The 22238-nt window shown below is 34.9% G+C and overlaps 1 protein-coding gene across 2 annotated transcripts in view; it reads left to right on the forward strand.

Annotated features, from left to right (window-relative positions):
* The window catches only part of LOC145312967 (irregular chiasm C-roughest protein-like), a 45772-nt gene extending 27653 nt beyond the window's left edge, over positions 1-18119 (forward strand). The window contains exons 11-12 of one of the 2 annotated variants that reach the window (XM_080152181.1): positions 932-1097; positions 16978-18119. In XM_080152181.1, coding sequence (XP_080008307.1) covers positions 932-1097; positions 16978-17502 — 691 coding nt within the window. In that variant the 3' untranslated portion in view covers positions 17503-18119. The remainder of the gene's footprint in view (positions 1-931; positions 1098-16977) is intronic. The other variant, XM_080152189.1, reaches the window with a different exon arrangement.
* Positions 18120-22238: the final 4119 nt, after the last annotated feature.

Genomic DNA, 22238 nt, shown 5'->3' on the forward strand with positions numbered 1-22238 from the left:
TAAAAAAGTGTATTTAAGAATTAATGTGTATTTAAAGAAGAGAAACGTATTGTTATTTTTTCTCAATAATGTTTATGGAAAATCAGGGAAGTAGATGACATTGGATTGTAAATTATACTTGTCCCCAAAGTTTTTATACACACTTTCTCATTTTTGTTTTGAAATCGTTGTGGCAGTCTCCAAACTTTTCAATTAATAGATATAATTTTCAGAATGGGGCGAGTTTGTTTATACTAATTGGGGACATGCATCAATCAATTTAAGTCCAATGTCTTTTCAATTAACATCTCTTTGGAAAATAAAATCATATTTCTATATTTTTTTCCCGTTGATTCATTTATCAAAAGCTTTTTTAGTAAATTAATCTAATTAATTACACTTAAATACACTTTTTTTTCTATGATTTTTTGCATGTATTGTTCTGTGAGTCGTGTGTCTATTTCTCTTATCTATGAGGATTTATCTTTTTTAATGATATTTTCTGTTATAGATTTTGATATTTGTAATCTTTGCTAAGACATATATATGAATTCTAAAAAACATTGGCCTATTTACTGTTAAAGTATAAGAAAAAAAATGTTTTTTAGAATTTATGTCCTTTTATTTATTTTTTCGCCAATAAATTCTTTTCATCTTAGCACGTGTTTTAGTGTTTTCTTACTTTTGTACTACTTTTGATATTTTTGTTTTGTTTATGCTATCATTAATGTGTGAGTAACTTATTGTAGATTTTTACAAAGGAATCTTTTGCTTATTTGAATTAATATTTCTTTATAGATCCAGCATAAGTTACTTTCAAGAAAGCATTTCGACTTTGTATTTAATGTAAAAAATGACAATTTGATTGTTCAAAAAAATCTGATTTGATAAATGTTCTGAAATGCTTTCTACGTTTTATAATTTTTATTTTATTTTTTTGTTTTGTGTTTAGTCCCGTGAGTTGTTCCTCTAGTGACGTCAGCTCTGAGTGTCAGCACTCTGACGTCAGCAGCCGCACCACCACCAATACAGCCGTCGCGGCTGGCGGCACAAGCAGCGGCGGGGTTCAAAATTACCATTTCGGTAGCGTCTTAAGCGGGGAAGAGTTGTACATTGAGGTAGGGGCACGAGAATGGCCGTTTGGCGAAACAGCTTAAAGCTGCTTCAAGTTTGTCCTACAAACCAGCTGCAAGGCTGGTTTTATGGAGGGGAATGCCTTAGTTTTAATTATGGTGGTGGCTTAACTTTACTGTAATCTTTGATTTAGAATGTGGTGGAATGCCTTGGCATAATGTATCGGTGATAGTGGTGAAAATATTAGTTTTATAGGATTAGACTAACTAATAATATGATAATATGAAACAATTGACAACAATGTTATGTAACAAAACTAAAAAATGCATGCTTTATAAACTAAAATACTTCAATGTTTGTTTTTGTTTATCCTTATATCACTTATATCTTTAAAACAGCTCCAAAATAGAACAAATTCATGTTTTATGCCCTTTTATTGGGGTAGCAATTACAATTTGTGTGTAAGAAAACTATAGGTCTCTAACTTTTCTTAACATGGTCTAAAATTTAGTTTTAAACTAGTTTATTTGTTGCTTTTAATTTCCCTATAGATTTAAGTTTTTAAGCTTTCTAAACACTTTTTGATTAGGAAATAACAGTAAAACATTAGTCTAGCTTGGGTATTAACTCTAATGTGATATTAGCATAGTAAAACAAGTGTCTAAACCATGTTTACCCAGTTAATCTTAGGTGCTGTTATTAATAGTATAGCTGTCTCAACCATGACACTTTGGTTGAGTGTGACTTCCGAATTAGCGGGAAGTTCTCGAGATCTTGTTGACTTACAGACAAACCCCCAATACCAGGAACCATCAAGTTTCAACAGCAGGTTTGATTATAGATTTATTGAGGCAACTATTTCAAAGTCCTGAAATTACAAAATCAATTAATTCATAATTCCAGTTTTTTATAACCACGTAATCTTAATTGCTTTTTAAAATCATTTTTCTCTACGGTTAAGAATCTTTGGAAACTTTGGCTTTAAAGGAAAATTATTTGGTTTAATAAATCATTGTTAAATGCAAAAATAAAAGCACATAAAAAATTACTAAAACATAATATTAATCATAATTAAGTTTCATGCTTAGCTGGCTAAAGCCTTTTTAACTAAATATAATCGTCCTATACACCATTCCACTTAATAAAATTAACAAATTCTACCTGAAGTTCTTATGGTTTCAAATCCCTGGTATACTAGGGTTGTTCACGCACTATGAGACCAATGATAGGCCCAATTTTGTTCTCCGAAATCTTCACACACTCATATCTCATTCAAAAGTAACGAACGTGGGCGCATCAAAATATAAACAATCCATACCGCGTCACTTTATGAAAGGAAAGTCAAACAAGACGACATTTGCGCTTAATTTGGGATAATGATAAGGAATTAATTTCGATCTTGATAAACACAAAGCTTCCTCGAAAAGAGGTTAAGACACACCCCCCGTTTGAAAGTCAAATTAACTTCCTTAACGAGATTCAAGGTTTTTTGCGCTGAGCACTAGCAACATTTCTCACTAAACTCAACTCACCATAATCACATGAGAATGGCCACATCCCGAAAAACGTGACAATTTTTGCTCCTAACTAAATGAAACCCCGTGAAATGCATACACTATATTATACTCCTCACTAGGACTCATAATACCTCACATTTTAGGATAGAAGGATGGGGATTGGTTTGTACCATACAATATTCCAGGCACATGACACTCACAAGATCACATACACAAATCCTAAAATGTATAATCCTATTAATCATGATGTTGTAAATATAACAACTTATACTAAATAATAATCATTTCATAATCAATAGGTAATAATCATTATTAATAAATCAATAAGTACCTACGAAATCAGATTGAAATGTAAACAATAATGGTAATATAAAACGGAATAAATCTTAGACAAGAAATTTAAGATTTATAGGTACTTAAAACTAAATTTGTTAAGCATCAAAAAGAGTAGTAAGAAAAATATTTCAAAATCCTTGGGCAGAAAGTTTTCAAACTTAATGAATAAGAACTGTAACTATCTTAATCAACAATAAAACTTTTCAATACTTAAATAATAGCAAAATAATAATAATATCTTCGTTAGAATTTTCATCGAAATTATGAAAAAAAATACCAATTTTTCTTTGTAAAAAAATATGAGACTTTAAATATGAATTTTCAATCATTCCTTGATCTGAAAAAAAATGTTTTACTTGATTGAAATTCATATGTAATTTTAAAAAAAAATCTGCTAAAAAATACTTGATTTTTTTCTTAGAATAAATATCGAATCACGCAACCTCGACACATTTATTCCTTCTTGGTAAACTTTTCAGGTAAGTTTTATAATGAATTGTACTTTTGAAAAGAAATTAAACTCAATAAAATTAAATTTGAGCATATGAAATAGAATAAAAATTAATCGCATTTCGGTTGATTCTTATTTTAGGCATAAAAATAGGCATATGAAATGTGGCTTTTTTTACTAAAAAAAATCTCAGTTTCCATAAAATAAGAATCAATTATTAATCATAATTTTTAATAACTGCCTGACTGATACAGCATGTTCTTCCAGGGGAGATTTATCTGTCAGCCTGAACATGACTCTTGCAGTCTTTCTCCCATCCTCAATCCTCGTCACACGGCCCATCCGCAAACATCTCATCAGCGGATTGGTACTCGTAACCAGCACTATATCTCCGTCAGCTAGCGGCTCCGCCATCTCATCTTTCCACTTGGACATCCTTAATATCTTCGGCAAAATCTCCTGGCGGTAGGAAGTCCAAAACTGGGCAGACAAATCTTCTAATAACTTCAACCTGGAGGAAATTTGGTCCTCCGGTTTCATCGCCACATTGCACAACGGCTGGCGGTCTACATTTCCCAGCAGCTGGCCAGGGGTAATCAGCTGCCAATTCTCCACATCGTTCGCAGCTTCTATCGTCAACGGTCTGCTATTCATTAACTTGCTAACCTCTGCCAACAGCACCAGGAGCTCATTAAAATTAACAGAACTATTCACCAACTTCTTGAACAGCAATCTCTTGGTTAATCCCACCATTTTCTCAGCTTGCCCAATAAAATGGTGGGCTCGGGCCGGGATCTGGGACCAAGAAAACTCTACCTGGCTGCCCAACTTCTGCTCTAAAACCTTGCGAGCAGCGGATAATTGTGTGCCCATGTCGCTTACTATAACCTTCGGCAGACAATGAACAGCCTCCAACTTGCGCAGGGACAACAGGATACTGCTGGTATCATACTTCTCCAAGGCATCCAGCCATAGGGCCCCTGAGAACCTGCAGACTACCACGAACACCCACACCTTCTTCGTTGCTGTCTGACTCCTCGTTTTGGCGGTAGCTCTCCTCGTAACCAGCGGACCCATAAGGTCAACTTGCACAGCTTCAAATGGCCTGCTCGGAACCAACTTGTCAGGTAACACATCCTTCATGGTAGTACGACATTCCTTGGCCCTCTCAACACTGCAGGGCCAACACTTCTTCACCTCCATGATGGACAACCTCCTTGCCTTTACAATCCAGCACCAACGGCGGCTCTCAGCTAAAGTTCCACGGACACCAGAATGAAGCTCAACATGCGCCTCTCTCATAACGATAGAAGCTAACCAATTACTAGGCTCCAAAATTACTAAACCTGGCATGTCTTCAAAAAGCATTTTACGGCCACCAGTAATGGCGTCAATGACGGGCTCGCCACGACCAACCATCTTTAGGATTTTCATCTCCCTGGTCACATAATTACCTCTGGGACCAACGACAGGCCAGGTCAATGATACTTCATGCACTAACGGATTCAATGACGAATAATTGCCTTTAGCGTCATTTATCCACTCATCCTGTTGGCTACGTGACACAATGAAAAGTTCCGCCGCCGCCATAAAATTGTACAAAGACGGCTTGTACACAGAATCTGCGGCTGCTACATGACTACCAGCGGCTGTAGTCTTGCCTTCTTGTCTGCTCTTTAGCTTCTTCAACCAGGTGTTCGATACTTGCAGGACAGCTGCCATAATACGTTTGGCCTGTCCAAATGATCTCCTGTGCTTAAACCTAAAGACATCTTCAGCGGCTTCTCCGGCAACTTTCATTGAACATAACTTAACCATTTTGGTATTCAACTCCTCCGGTGGTAAATCCTGCTTGACTTGCTCGGCAGTTTTCACCGGCCACGCACTTTCATCCTGGCGCAACCATTCTGGGCCCAATCTGTACCTGGAACCTGGTCCTAAATCTGATACCTTGCAGGTGCTTCTGGTGCCCAAATCTGCAACATTGTGTGTCCCAGGGACCCACCTCCAGTCATCCTTGTTGGTTGCAGATTGGATTTCTCCAATGCGATGAGAATTAAATGTGTTCAACATGGCACTGTTGGAAACAATTTGTGATAAAACACACGATGAATCAGTAAAGTACATCACTCTGATAACATCAAAGGGCAGGGCATCTCTGATGGACTTTGACAACCTGGTGGACATCTGGCAACCCATCAATTCAAGGCGTGGAATTGATTCAGTCTTGACCGGCGCAACTCTTGACTTGGTGGCTAGCAGGAACGTTTCAAACCCTTGCCTAGTTGGCCACCTCAAATATGCCATACATGCATAGGCCTCTGATGACCCATCCGAAAACATCATCAAGGATGGAAGGCCAGTTGGTTCCTCCGGGACCACACAACGGTCAAACTCCAATTTAGCGACCTCAGCTCTGTCCTCCAGCGACTTAACAAGTTCATCCCGTAGACTTTTTGGAATGAAATCTTGCCAGCCCAAATTCAGCAAACATGTTTTCCGCAGGACAAGTTTAATTCTCAACAGGATAGGGCTGCAAAGCCCGAGCGGGTCAAAGGTCTGGGCGGCGAACCTGTGGACCATCTTCTTTGTCAGATTCTCGTCCAAGGCGTCCTGGAGGTTGTACAAATCAGCATCCTCTTTCACCTTCTTTCCCTTGACTTTACCATCTTGGTTGACTCTCGTGGCGATGGATAACACATCAGTGGCTGGCTTCCATATCAGCCCAAGAACCTTGGTTGGCTGGCAATCATCACCAGAATAAATGACTTGTTTGAAGGAAAAACTACCTTTGCTGATAATTCTGTCGGCTTCATTCATCATCTCCTTGGCTTCTGGCACAGATCCTGCTCCCGAAATAACATCATCTATGAAGCTGTGCTTCTCAAGCTTGACTGCAACTGGAATCTGAGGTAACTTGAAATCTTCCTCGGGGTAGGTAGGTATTTCTGGCTCCTTCCACAATTCAGGTTTTGCAACAATATCACTACCGTTTATCTGCCCCTCTCCATACATCTCCTTGACCTCTGCTTCACTCTTTCCGCCGAACAGGCGGGACGTCAACTTCAGGGCTGTAACTGCCAAATTTCCTGCAGCCAACTCGCCAAAATTCACCACTTTAGTCAGGTAAATTTCAAGAAGACCGTCTGGCGTCGGGGAAAATAAAACTCTCTTCATCTGGCTGTTGAACTCTGTGGCCAGGATGGAGTTATAAAACTTGGAAATGTCCGCGGTTAAACCAACCTTGTAACCGCGGAAAAGCAACAAATGATAAAAAATCTTCTGCATTGGCGGCGGACCTCCCAGCATTATGTGATTAAAACTGGTACCCTTGAACGTCAGAGAACTATTTGCACACAATCTCATGGGTGTGGAACTTGAATCCTCCTTGAAAGCAACCACTATTGATGAACAAGACTTAGGCCCTTCATACTTCAATTCTTCAGGCGTTGCTTTTTGAAACACGCCTCTGGATATGGCGTCATTGAATACCTGTACATACATATCATAGGTACCTTCCTTGACCATCTTGGCACGATCCTTTTCAGCAATTTTGCGGGCTAAACTCTCGTTGTAGGGCAAAGTGTGAGGATCTTCAATGTAAGCATATTGACCTGTCCACTTGTTGGATTGCAAGTCTAGTGTTAAACCTGCCTCAATTATTCTCTGCCTCTCACGCTGGTCCCAGGTAGTGCCGTCGGCCATAGCCTTGCACTCTTGACAAGCAGTACATCCTGGACAAAGTGCCTGCGGCTGTACGCCAAACGATTCAGACGTCAAAAAGTCTGGCAAGGTGCCTCCACTGACACTGACAGCCTTATATGCCGACTTTTGGTCTCCAGCTCCACCGTCAGCACTTGTACAGATAAAACCACTACCAAAAATGGTTCGCCACAACATAGACTGGCCCACTTTCTGGTAGGTTGATGGAAACACGTCAGGATGTGTATTTCCAATGATGATATCTAAGCCTCCACTAATATATGTAAATCTTTCTGGCGGCATCTTAAATATTTCGGCGGCAGTTTCGGGGTGGACCGAACGCATCTCGTTGGCCCCGCCGAGGGTAGGCATGACAGCTGCCTCAAACTCCCTCAAATTACCGTCCCTATCCTTCAGATAAAACACAACATTGCGGCAGGAAGTCTCACTGCCGTCAGCTACAGAAATAGTTGTATATCTGCCGGTAGATTTCAGCTTCAACTTGTTGGATAACTTCTCAGACACAAGTGGCAAATTTGCACCAGAGTCAAACATGACAGTGGCGTGGCAGGTGCCGCCGCCAGGTGCTACAACAGGAACTAACTGAAGTAAGAAGGTACAGGGGCTGGGTGCAGAACTTGACTTGTAGACTGTATTCACACCAGCACTAGCCTCATGGATCAACCGGCTATGATATCTGTTGCAATTATTGGTGCCACAAACACCAAGCTTATCCGATTTATTACACTTGTCAGCAGCATGGCCATCACACAGGCAGAGCTCACACAACTTTTTCTGCTGGACAACTTTCTTTCGGTCAACCACATCCATCTTCTTAAACGTGAGGCAACGGAAAATCGGGTGTTTCTCCTTGCAGCTTTCAACAGGACATGTACTGTTCCACTTGGAAGCCTTGTCCTTTCCAGCCTTTCCATTCTTATTGTCGCTGCGGCCAGATACTTGCGCGGCGGCAGCTCTGTCACAATTTCTCTTGCCGGCGCTAGTGTCATAGGACATATCACCGGCCAACATTGCTCCCCTGGTCCTCTCCAGCAGTTCTACAATCTTCTGGATGTTTGGTTGGTTCATGCTACCTAGCTCCATCATAATTTTCTCTCTCAGGCCATCTGGGCACTTGTCTTTGAAAATATGAATAAGAGTTAGGTGGTGGTAATCCTTAGCTGCAGAACCAACGATGGCTTCTACTTCCTGCATCGTGCTCTTGAAGGTAGCTATTGCACTAACCACGTCCACAGGTTTATCCACAGGTTTCATCTTGTTCAGCTTAGTTAAAATCTTCATGAACCGGCGGGTGTTTGATAAAAACATCTGATCGAGAAACAACCATTGTTCATTATGATCTCTAATCGCTGACACTTGCTTGCGTAGCTCCGGGTTGGTTATCACCTTCTCCATACACAACATCAAACTTAACCTCTGGTCAGAAAATCCGTAACCAGCGCATAGATCTTTAAAGACCTGTTTAAAGTTGGAGTAATCCGTGTCAGTACCGTCGAAGGACGGCAACAAACTGTTGTCCCAGCGCCCATACTGCGGGTTGGAACTCCGAATATCCACGGCAGACATACTTCTGGAGAGTATGGCAGGTGTTCCACTCTCATCCAAGTTAGATGAACGACGTTCCATCTCTCTAAGCCTTCGGTACATATCACGTACTTCTTGGCGCAACTCCATGGAAATTTTAAGCACTCCCATGTCCATCTTCACCTTCTCAATGACGTCGAGGTTCCTGGCGACAGTGCTTGACCTCGCGTCGTCTGAATCATTGTCAAGCCAGTACAGAATTTTTGTACACTGCTCCAACGACGCATAAACTTTATCTGCAACAGTTTTCTGTTCACTAGCTTCATCCAAATCACGCTTGAACTCGCGCAACTCACTAGTCTCCACGGCAGGTTTTAGACTTTTTATTAGGTCAGATTGGTCCTTGACCTCACTAAAAATGTCACGAATTGATTTTAAATTCACATTTTCACATGAACTAAAACTTTGGCAGGCTTTTAGATTGTCATAAAACACTTTTAACTGTTCGTCAAACACTTCTAGCCTTTCACTGCCAATAGCGATAGCTCGCTCAATTTTCTGCTTTTTGGTTAGTGGCATATTGATTCACTAGGTACTTATTTCACAGAAAAAATTGTCACAGTTTATTGCATCAATAATCACTGGATGCTATTGATCTCTTGAAGAATGCTAACGCCTATTCTTCAGCTACTTTGAAATTGTCTCAACCATGACACTTTGGTTGAGTGTGACTTCCGAATTAGCGGGAAGTTCTCGAGATCTTGTTGACTTACAGACAAACCCCCAATACCAGGAACCATCAAGTTTCAACAGCAGGTTTGATTATAGATTTATTGAGGCAACTATTTCAAAGTCCTGAAATTACAAAATCAATTAATTCATAATTCCAGTTTTTTATAACCACGTAATCTTAATTGCTTTTTAAAATCATTTTTCTCTACGGTTAAGAATCTTTGGAAACTTTGGCTTTAAAGGAAAATTATTTGGTTTAATAAATCATTGTTAAATGCAAAAATAAAAGCACATAAAAAATTACTAAAACATAATATTAATCATAATTAAGTTTCATGCTTAGCTGGCTAAAGCCTTTTTAACTAAATATAATCGTCCTATACACCATTCCACTTAATAAAATTAACAAATTCTACCTGAAGTTCTTATGGTTTCAAATCCCTGGTATACTAGGGTTGTTCACGCACTATGAGACCAATGATAGGCCCAATTTTGTTCTCCGAAATCTTCACACACTCATATCTCATTCAAAAGTAACGAACGTGGGCGCATCAAAATATAAACAATCCATACCGCGTCACTTTATGAAAGGAAAGTCAAACAAGACGACATTTGCGCTTAATTTGGGATAATGATAAGGAATTAATTTCGATCTTGATAAACACAAAGCTTCCTCGAAAAGAGGTTAAGACAATAGCAGACAAAATTATAAATTATTTTAGGGTAGCAATTATTAATGTTAAAAAATGCAAATAATCTTTAATTGCAGCATTAATCTACCATGATTATTAATTAAATTCTTATTTGTCGATATAAATCAAAGAATTTGTATCTATGTCAACATTACACTTCCATTTTAACAGGATATTGAGTCTAGTAAGTTTGTAACTAACTACTTATTAAGTAACAAACAAAACTTCTTGAAACTTTCAAAATTTTGTCTAAAAAGTAAATTAAGTATGATTCATGATTTGTTCAAACGTCATAGCAATCTAAGTATATGCTTTTGATTTTATGAAGGTTATAGATTAGAGTAAAACACTAGAGAGAGAAAGGGTTAAATAACTGTATCTCACCATCGCAACCACCTTGTGCAACCTTTCTATTGGGTCATTGAAAATCAACCAATGGAGTCATTTATATGAACACAGACAAGTAGCAGAAAATAATTTAGAAGCAGACGAAAGAGGTCTTTGCAAAAGGAAGGGAGGTAGTTGTCTGTATATTGTACATCTATACTATAGATCTGTTGGTTATAGACCCAACAATTTCATTACTACATGACCAAATTGAAATAAAATAGTAGGGAGTGGGATAGTTTTTTCTCCATATACCTAACCTATGCCATGAGATCTAACTCTTTGAAGAACCTATACCTAAAAATTACAGAAACCGGTCTTTTTGTGTAAAAAAACTGAGCATCCAGCCTATCACCTTGTGGTGCATTTAAGTAAACAAAGTGCATTATAATATAAATACATTTTAGCCACGGATAAGGGATGTTCATAACTCGTTCAAATTACTTTATTTCTTCTAGTGTTTTCTACCCTATTGTCTCGGGAATCTCTTTTCTAAGGGGGAGGTCAGCAAAATAACCTACAACCATCCTGGGAGCTATTATCAAAGCTTCTCTGAATAGGAGAACTTAACAGCATGATCAAATTCACCCTATTATACATACACAGTAGTTAGGTTTTTTAGCTGATGCTTAAGATTTCAACAACAACTGAACTGATTGAGTTTTCCTTTTAAGGGATGTCACATAGATTCTTGGCTGGTTTTAGGCTATTTCATTATTAGATTTAACCTTTGGGATATAGCATTCGGTTATTTTTTTGCCAACTTCTTACCCCTTTAAATACAGAACCTCTAGATCCTAAAGCGCAGCGCTTAAAACAAATATAGTATGACAACTATGATGCCTTTATCCCTGGTATTTTTTTGTGGTGAAGTTGCTTGCATGTGCAATTTATCTTAAACTTTAACTCAACAAAAATCTAAGTACCTGCAATTATTTATCCAGCAATATTTGGCGCGTAGCATCTCTATAAATATAATTTGGATTTGAATGTATGTTTTAAATCGCTCTATATGTTCCATTTCCGTTTTTAGTTAAAGTCAGGGAGGGAAGGGACGTTGGGCTGTTTATTACACTAGTCCCCAAAGTTGTATAATAAGTTTTCTTATTCGTTAGCTTAACAACTATGGGGGCTTTTATAGAAATTTAATTATTTGGTTTGTTAAGTTTAGTGTCAAACCGTTTCAACCACTCATTGTAGTCTGTAAAAGGGGTAATTTTGTGAATCATCATTGGGGAAGTACATCAATTTATCGGCCATTGTCTTACCCCTTAAGATCGCTGGATAAAGTTATTCCTTCGTATGTTCATTTTATCCATACCTTACTCTTTTTTACTTTTCCCCCCTTGTTTTCGTCTTTGATCATTTTCAAACTTGTTGACTTTTTCATTATGCATCGGTTTAATCGACAATTTTTAGATAACTAAAAAATTTTAAGATTTAAATTTTAATGGTTGATAAAGTTTGAATTTTTCTCATAATTATTAATAGAAAAAAGTAAAACAATATCACATATTTCTTTAAAATTGAAAATGAGTTAGAACAATATTAGATTGATTATTCTTTCCCTCCATGATGGATCTTTAGGAAAAAGACAATGAAGTAGATACATGTTTATACACTATATCACAAAAATTATCGCATCTGTATATTAAAACTAAAGATACAGCTAGTTTTTAGCATATAGTCAAGGAGTTAAAAGTTTAATTTGTGTAATTGTGTCTATCATCATTGGGGATATATATCAATTTATCGTCTTTTTTCTTTTACCTCAATATTCCTGGATGCCAGTGAAATTTACGGTCTAATATCCCCTCCCTCCCTCCCAAACCCAAATATTTTAAACAACAAAAGCAGAATATTACGAATAAAAATCGAAGGAAAAGATTATTTTTTTAAAATTCAAGTTAAAACTACTGATTAATCGTTTTATGTAGTCGTTGTTAAAGTCAATTAAAGTATTTTTTATCAATAGTAAATACTAATACACAGGTAAGTGTCAGGGAGGAAGGGAATGAATACTGCTTACATTAATCTCCAAACTATTTTCTTAAAAATAATGATCCCATTTAAAATTAGGGTCAAAATTGATAAATAATTAATTTTCCAGTATGGCGTCGAAGCCAATTAATATCCGCTGGATTAAAACTTGTTTTCAGCCATACTGAAAAATCAGGTGTAGCATAGTTTTACAGACAATTTTCTACGAATATTAGATTTTTAAAAATCATAAAATTAATACCAGATTTGTTAATTCTAACAAAACTGATTTTATTGTTATAACTTTTTATTTTTAAATTCGCGGAAAGCCTTCTATAAAACTAAGAGATAAATAATTATTTCTCTCCCTATATCCTTGGAAATTAGGGTAGTAGAATATAAATATTTCAAGCATGTCTGAACAATGCTCAAGTTTATATATTTAACTATAAAGTGGTCCTACAAATTATTGAATTGATTAGAGGAAAAATTTAGTATGTTGAAAATCCTTATAGTTCCTATAAAAATGACGTCATACAATACAAATGATCAATTTTAGGCCAATACACATACTAAATTACCAATGGTAGGCCAGTATGAAGTCATTTTTGATAGGTACTATAAAAAGCTTCAGTATGAAATCTGAGACGATAATATATTCTAAATCGCAAAATAATTTTTTTTATCAATTAAAGGCCAAACTTAACACATGCAACCTTTACTCATATTTTTGTCGGCAAGTACTTTGTAGTAGTGGGGACAAAAAAATATTTACACTCCCTTTGTATCACCCCCAAATAAGTTGAATAAAGAGAGAAAGACATGTGTACATCAATAGAGTGGCACTAATTTTAATCCATAGTTTATTATAAATATATTTGCTAAAAGTTTGCTTCTTGGGCTATAAGAAAGAAAGGTCAGAAGAAGAGCCTAAAATCCTCCAAAGACTTGAATGTTAAGATGGATAAGCCTAATACCACCCAAGCTTGCTAAAAATGTTAAGCTTGCAAAAAAGCATGCAAAAAATGGACAAATAAAAAAACCTTACTACCTTATATAATAGAACTTACTAGCTGCATCGCCCCAAATAGATTAGTTGACAATTAACTATTCTACTGTTTTAAACCTCCATTTTAAAAATTACTTCATATCATTATTGTGATAAAATTTTACAAACCTTCCACTTCTTTTAAAAAAAACTGGGGTGGAAATTATTTTTTTTGGACCATCCTACCAGAGAGCTGACTAGGGACAACATTCCTAAAATGGTTGAAAATTTAGCAAATTAAAAGAAAACTTTGTAACGAGCAGAACTTTTCAGAGAGGGGTCTAGAATTTTATTAAAATAATAGATCTAATAATAATGGATACATAGTAGTACAATTATTTAATAAGTCATCTGAAATTGTAAAAAAATGCATTTAATGAAATAGTTTTTTTAAGTTCCCTATTTTGGTGAATGTTGTTATAGAATTGCTCATTTGATCAGGAGTAATTTGGGTTTACTTTAATTTGTACATAAATAAAACAAATATTTATGATTTTTAAGAGGCTAATTTATTGAAACATTTCAAGTACCTTGTCCATATGTTTTTAAATCTACTATTTATCCCAACAAGTTACTGGCAACAAAGTAAACTCTTTCTACTTACTTGGTGGTCCAAACATTTGAAACTTCTCTCCCCCCACCACATCTTCTTTTGTCGCGCAGGGATAGTCACTAGGATAATGAAAAACAGTTGAACGAAGCAGACAAAACTATAAGTAATTAACAAAAGATAAGTCCACAAATATGCATGCTGTAAATATTATTAATATAGTAATATAATATTCAAAGAACTATAGTAATGGATTTATTAATCCTTAGATCTTACACCAGATTATCATGTACTGTAATAAAGTGAAACTTGTAGCTGGCTAAAATAACGATCTTCCAATCCACCCCTTTTTCCCTATCCCCTCCCCACCATCTGGATGAACGAACTTACCAATAAATCAAGTCCATGTTAGCTACCTAAATTGATGACAAATTTTCTTCTGTCATAATATCCAGGGATAAGGGATAGGAAACCTGGCCATTAATTAGGTCCCGGCCTAGATTCTAAAGGGATATTGCAACTATTTCAAATTACTATCAAACTGGCGGATGCTCCCAAGTATCTATCGCTCTAAACCAATAAGAATCGGCCTGTTTTTAACAACCAATCACCAATTGGCGAAAATTTTAAAAGCAGACAATTCTAGAAAAAATAATGATTTCGTCTGCTACTAAAAAATAAATATAAATGGTGTTAGATCACATTAGCTTAATTATTAAATCTGCTTAGAGTTAAACATTAACCCTTACAGATCGGGGGGGGGGGTCATATTGACCCCCCCCCTCTAGTTTTTTCAATGTCATTTTTTTTGTAGGTGAGATAGAGAGTTGTGACTTCATGACTTTTTAAGTTTAGTAATTATACGTCGGCAAGAGTTGATTTTATTAGGATATCTGGTCTGTGTCGGTCGTGGTGTCCGGTCAAAGTCGGTTGGGTAGCACTAAAATTAAAAAAAAATTCTAAATAAATCTTAATTTCTACATTATGACTTTTGTGTATAAGGTAGAAACCTAAATTTTTTTTTGTGAATACTGACCTTATGAGAAAAGTGGTGTTATGACCGTTTGACCGCACCCTGACCGACTTTATGACCGATTTTTGTCCGGCTTTTACTACAGACATATATCATGAATATCGTGGCTTCTATTACAGCTAGAGACCTATAATTTTTTTTGGTAAATCCTTGAGCAACAGTAAACAGATAAAAATATTAATTGGTGCCGCCAACCGCCGTTTTACCGCCGTAACCGCCGAAAATGGCGGTTTCCGTTATTTGCCGTTTTTCGGCGATGATCAGAAAAAGTAATTTTTTTGTTATGAAAAATAAAAGTTCGTCCTAAAATTTTGTCATCCTAGCTGCAAAATTGGCCGCTCTACAGCTGTTTTAAAATTTAGCGGCTGGCCGCTAAAAAGCGGCTAAGGAGCGGCCTGACTGCTATGACTAGAAAAAGTAATTTTCTCTAAAAATACACATGAACCACCAGAAAAAAATTTTACGTCTTTATCTGTAACAGAAGCCGAGATAGAGGGGGGGGTCAATATGACCCCCCCCCCGATCTATTAAGGTGGGAATTGGGGCCCGATCTGTAAGGGTTAAAAAAGGGCCATATAGAAAAAACAAAAATAACGGGATTATTTTTTGGAAAGGAGGTACGAATTTTCATTTGGTAGTTTATAAATTAGATGTTGTATTTTGAATTTTAAAAATGTAATACGGAATTGATACAACACTTTAACCCTAATATATGTACAATACACAATACAACACAGTACAAATATATCACTACTAAGAATACTTGATAGAATGTTACCCAAGTGCATATTAATTTATTTATTTTGAATTTTAATTAGCAATGAAATTTTCAAATAAAATTTTTACTCATTAATAAAAATGCAAATAATACAAACTAAAATCTGTCTGAGGGAAACCCAACGATAGCTTTCTGACAGTTCAAATTACCAAAGTAAAAGATAAAAAAATTTTGGGAGAGAAAAAACTTCATTTTAACAAAAGCCATTAATATATAGGTTTATAAAAAGTTATGTTTTTTACTTTAAACAAGCTACCTGAATTTGATTCTATACTTTATCTACACACACACACACAGCTTTTTTATTAGCGTTTTATACGAAGCACTGCGCCATCCCAAAACTGGTTTATTAGGCTAGAAATAGGCCTAGGCTTGAAATAGGCCTGAAATAATATTTTCCTACGTTTCCCATCTCTTATCCCTGATAATATCCACGTATATTCTACATCCTTCATTACATTCTACTTTAAAAAAAAAAAAAAAAAAAATATTTTAGACATAATAGTTTTTCTTTTATTATTATATCCCTATTTGAACAAATAGTCCTACCTTGCTTTGGTATTTATATTTACCTTAACCTAACTAGAGATGTATGTAGAATATGTAGTTAAATTATGTATTTATGAATTTAAGCATTTGAAATTTGCTTAGAATTAGAACACTAACCCAGGACAGTAATATAAATAATCAAAATTAAATACTGTAAAAGAAAAAAAGAATTGTATGAAATGAAGAAACTACATATTGTTTTTAGTTTTCTTAAGTATATTGTTGAAACGCTGGAAAGTGTCATGTGTGACGTCATAAAAATACGTCAAAATCCATCTCTTTTTTAGGGGTTTCCTATCCAACTTCTCCCCTCATCTCCTGCTTAGACGTTTTTTATGACGTCTCACATGACACTTTCCAGTGCTTCTATATTGTTTTGATTGTTTACTTCTGTTGTTGTTACTAACATTATTAAACTAGCTAAATTATCTAATTTATACACTTACCATAGCTACTTAATAGTTTATAAAACAAGGTTAATTATTTCCTTAAGCAGCGCAGTTAAGACAGGATAAACTTAGGTCGTTTAGCAGAGACTAATCATTGATTCATTATAAACAATGGCATGATCTTAGGATGTTATTTACATTTTTTTTCCACTATTAATTTTATTTATAATTTCAGGAACGTATGAGTGGCCACTATTATGAAGGTGGACTGAACAAAGTTGACCTGCACAACGACTCAGCTGATCGTGTGTACGCTGGCGCATTTGCACATGCGCAGCAGCATCACCGACCACTCAGTGTTCAGTCCAGCACTGCTTCCTCCAGCTATCCACAATCTAGTCCAAATAGCCTTGTCAGCGACAACAGCCAAAAAAACCGGTTCAAACCAGTTGTTACAACAACAACATCAGCTGTTTTCCAAAATGGCGGCGGTCCTGCTTCCCGCCAAAATTCCCAAACCGCTGTTAACTACAAAGACTTGTGCTTTCCTAAGACTTCCAACTATGGCAGCATGCGCAAGCAAGCCAAAAAGGCACAATTTGTTAATAAATCACGCAATAACGATTGTTCTGACTACAGTGATTCCTCTTTAACCGATATTAACCAGCAAAATCAGCTGTTTTCAACACAACAACAACTACAACAAGCAAATAATTCTTCACCAAACATAATGACTCAGTACACGGCTGTGAGTGTTTAAAAACTGATTTTTTTCATACATATTTAAAAACTGTCGTTTAATCAGAAACAATATCTAAAAGTGAATGTACCTAAAAGTGCATATAAAAAGTACCAAAAAATGTGAAAATCCCCTCAAGTCTTGAAAAGTACCATGTGTTAAAGACATTCCGGTTCTAATCCTTTCTTAATGAAATCATATTGTTGTTATATACATACAGGGTGTTCCATATATGTTTTTTTTGTATAATTGTTAAGGCAACCAATATTCAAAATAATTAAAATTATAATTGTACAGTTTAACTTGGTAAAATCTACATCATTAACATTTACAAATTTTATACATATTTGTGAATTTGGGTTCTTAGATCATTTAATTTTTGTTATTTTGGAACTTAATGTTCTTGCTTCACTTTTTATGATTATAGGATCATAATTTCAAATAAAAATGTATTCATTGACTGTTTTTCACTATTTTTATAATTCATACTGTATGTAACAGCATAAAATTTTACTTTTGGAACACCCTGTAGAATTTACATGCTTATTAAGTTATTATTATTATTAATATTAAATGTATTACTAAATCATAGTCTTTTTCAATAGTCAACGAAATATATGTATTGTACCAGTAACAAATCACTTTTATTTTTTGTAGCAAAGCGTCTCTACAACTATTTCTTAAAGATTGTCTGAAATATCTGAGTAGGAGGAGATATTAGTCTGTTTATGAGACTATTCTCTAAAGTTTTATAATAACGTTTTCTTATTCGTGGGCTTAATAACTTTAGATACTTTTATTGAATTTTGATTGGTTGGTTGATTAAGTTGAGTGTCCAAACGTTTCAACCACTAATTGTAATCTACAGAAGGGGTAATTTTGTGTATCATCATTGGGGATGTACATCGATATATCGGTCATTCTCTTATCCCTTTAGATCCCTCATGAAATTTAATTTTCGTTTAATTACTTATTTAAGTTTTTAGGACAAAAGGTATAAAAAAAATAAAAGCCTTAACAAATCAGGATTATAATCCTCTATATAAAAGTAACAGGATGTCTGTTTGTTGGCATACAACCTGAAGATTGCAAATAGATAGAAATCTCAAAAGTTTCGACAGGGAATAGATAGATTGAATAAAAAAATGTGATAAGTATAGATATAAAACCCAGACAAGTACCTGGCCCCGGTCTTGAAGGCCTTTTTTGTCTACTATCAAATTGCTTTCTTATGTTTTGAAGCGACTTGGCTGTTGATATTTACGATGCTATTGGCCAATTCAAAGAACCAATTGAAAGTCGGCACGGGGTCCACGGTGTGGGCACTTCTTTATTGTTTTAATCTAATTGTTTTGTAGATATACTACTAAACATTGGAAACAATGACATGATTTAAAAGTCATCTTTCCACTAATTTTATCTTTATAAGTGCTTCCTTAGTGTCGAAAATTGGTTAAAATTACAGTATAATAATATTTTCAATTATTTGTGTGAGGTTATTGCAATAAAAGCCAAGGCCTAATAGGATGTATGTGCATGTAATTACCACATACATTCTCATATTATCTATCTATTTATCGATATAACAAGGAAGACTAATATACTCTGAAGCAACGTAAATTGAACAAAAAAGTTGACTGTCTTCTTTTCAGAAATAACCTAGAGGCTAGGGTTAAGGGGTCAAGTATCCAGTTATAACGCTGTAATAAGATTTAAAATTAAATTTTTAAATGCTTAAAGATCTTTCTTATTTACTAGTTTACTAATGATGATCAAAACAACTCTACTATAATGAGTAAATATTAATAAAATGCATAAAGTCTAAATATGCATAAATTTCTCTATAGCGATAAAACCTATATAAATATGGGTCTAAGTAATCTCTATAATAATGAAATCTGTATAAATATGAGTCTAAATTATCTCTATAATAATGAGATATATATCCCTGGGAAATTTACATTTCCTTGTGCTCCCAACTTCCCAAGATCTACATTTATACAAAACAGCTTGAAACTTGTCTTCTTTCTTTGCTGTTTTGTATCCTTTTATATAAAGTAATAAAGATTTTCTAAAGATTAATATCTCAATAACTACTGAACTGATTTAGTTTTACATTTCAGGAAGACTTTACATAAGTCCTGTGGTTGTTCTAGGCTATTTTAGTTCTCATCAAGCCTCGGAAGGTTTAAGCAATTTTCTAGCCCCTAACTGTATGCGGCATGCCCCTACGTTTGCAGAGCTCCTAGTTGCAAGGAGTGTAGCTGCTAGTTATTATCACTAAAGTCTGAAAGATATCCTTAACTTTGAACTTTGATAAAATGTGAAAACAACATTTGAAGTTGGTATACTTAAAATATACAAGTAAAAAATTATAATATATTCAATTATACGCTTTATGCTTTATGGCATAATTAATTGAAAAAAAGTCTTTTTATTAGACTAAACAAATAGCAAAATATTGTTTAAGTGTATGAACATCCTGGCAATGCCTATAAGTTGAACTACTGAACTTGTAATTACAAACTATCACCTTTATGTACCACTACTATTGCATGTATGTGGTTATCTAGTAGAGTAGCTACTCTATATATTACACTAGCAGCTTCGCCCCTAAAGGTAATGGGAAGTCAACCCCCTATATAGAATCGTTCTTAAAGCTGAAGAGATATTATCAAAAAATTTCACCTAATTCAGTCTATGGAAAAATTAAACCCAAGAAAAAAAAGCAAAATAAGGAAAGTTAAAAAATGGTGGGTTATTTCTTTCTTTTTTTTGGGGGGGGGGGAGGTATCTCACAATAAAACCAAAACAGGACCAATAGGTATATTCCATAAATATTAGAGCCCTATCGGTTCTGTGGGTACCGAGATCTTAAGCTTCAGACAGACGTAAAACTAGAAGTGTATGTAATGTATTTGTTTATTAAGTAAGATGTCTCATCTTATGTATTAAAATTACCACCCATTGTCAAAAACACTATTTTTAAAAAAATATTACATTTTTTCATAAGAGAAACAACATAAAAACAATGGTAAAATGAATTACTAATATTCATGCGAGTCTGTCTATCTATTTACCAATTCATAATTACTATTTGAAGAACAGCAATTATAGAAAATGAGTTTTGGACCGCCTAAAATTAATATCAAGGTTTGTAAGGTTTGTAAATTAGAGATCTAAAGGGATAAGACAATGGCTGATAAATTTATTTACATACCCAAAGTGATGCACAAATTACCCCTTTGTAGATTAAAATTATCGGTTGAAACATTTGAACGTTCAACTTAATGAACTAACCAATCGAAGTTCAATAAAAGTCCCCATAATAGTTAAGCCAACAAATAAAAAAACGTTAATAAAAACTTTGGGGACTAGTATCATAAACTCCCCATTGTCCCCTCTCCCTCTAGGGGGAGCGTGTAAAAATGGAAAGACAAATTTAAAGACCTTACTTAGTTTTAATCAAAGGAAAGGTTTTTAATCTATCATAAGCTAATCTCTTCATTGATATCAATTGCAGTACCTAATTATTTACACAGAATATGTTTTATATTAAAGAGAAAGTTGACGCTAGTTAGATACATCTTGGTTTTAAAAAAAAGGTCTTTAGGTGACATTTCTTATAAAGAGAAAATTTTAGCAGACAAGATTTATATAAATTTATACAAAAATTACATAGAATTCAGGGAAAAGGGAACGTGATTCTAACAAATAATTCTAAGTAAAAACTTCCCCTAAACCCCTTCCCTTTTTTCTCCTCTTCTTACCCTTTCATTTACACCAAGAAAACAAGTTTTACTTCAAATTTTCTCCAACAAAATATTTAATTTTAGGCAATGGAATTAATTTGCTGAATAACCGTCCCTGCATAGATAATTTATAACTTTAAATAGATGTAGAATATACGTGGATATTATGACAGGAGAAATATTGAGTCAATTTATCAATAACATGTAACTCGTTTATTGGTCAGTTCGTTCATCTATTTAGAGGGTAGATGATGGGGCAAAACGGGTGGAAGAGTAAAATAGCTATTTTATCCCGCTGCAAGTTTATTTTTTTAGAGAACAAGCAAATCTGGTGTAAGATTCAAGTAATAATATATTCAGCATAAATACAAATTCATATATGTATAAAGCTGTATAAATCCTTAAAATAAATATAGGCGATCTTGGTTTTAATATATTGTATGTATTCTCATAATTAACCTATGCATACCATACACAGGATACAGAATACTAAAAAATAATTAATATAATAGGGGAGTTAAAGATTTAATAGATTGTTTTATCCATATAATAAAGTAACAGGATGTTTATCTGTCTGTTTTTTTTGTACCGAAGGATCGCGCAAACCGCTGAACCGATATTGTTCTCCTTTACAAAGTAGCTTTTCATAGGTCCTGGAAAGGTTTATAACTGTTTTGGGGGAGAGTACACCACCCTCCCAAGAAAAATCGCCCCTACAGACAAAACAACAGACAGACATCCTGTTACTTTATTATATTTAAAAAAATATTATTGCTCATAATTCTTTTTCTGAATAAAAGTCCCCAAGACCACCTATGCATGTAATCATTCTTATTTTGATTTCTTGAATATCCTATGGATGGTTTACGATATAAAGAGTTATTCTTAATTAATTTATCAGGATCTATTGCTCTTCAATATTCTTCGATGCATATAAATAAGACCTTTTTGATTTTATCCTATAACATAATGTAATAAGCTTTTTTTTGTCTGCAGCGAAGGATC

This window comes from Acartia tonsa, chromosome 1 (assembly GCF_053477335.1).
Source record: "Acartia tonsa isolate MP-2025a chromosome 1, ASM5347733v1, whole genome shotgun sequence".
NCBI classification, from domain to species: domain Eukaryota; kingdom Metazoa; phylum Arthropoda; class Copepoda; order Calanoida; family Acartiidae; genus Acartia; species Acartia tonsa.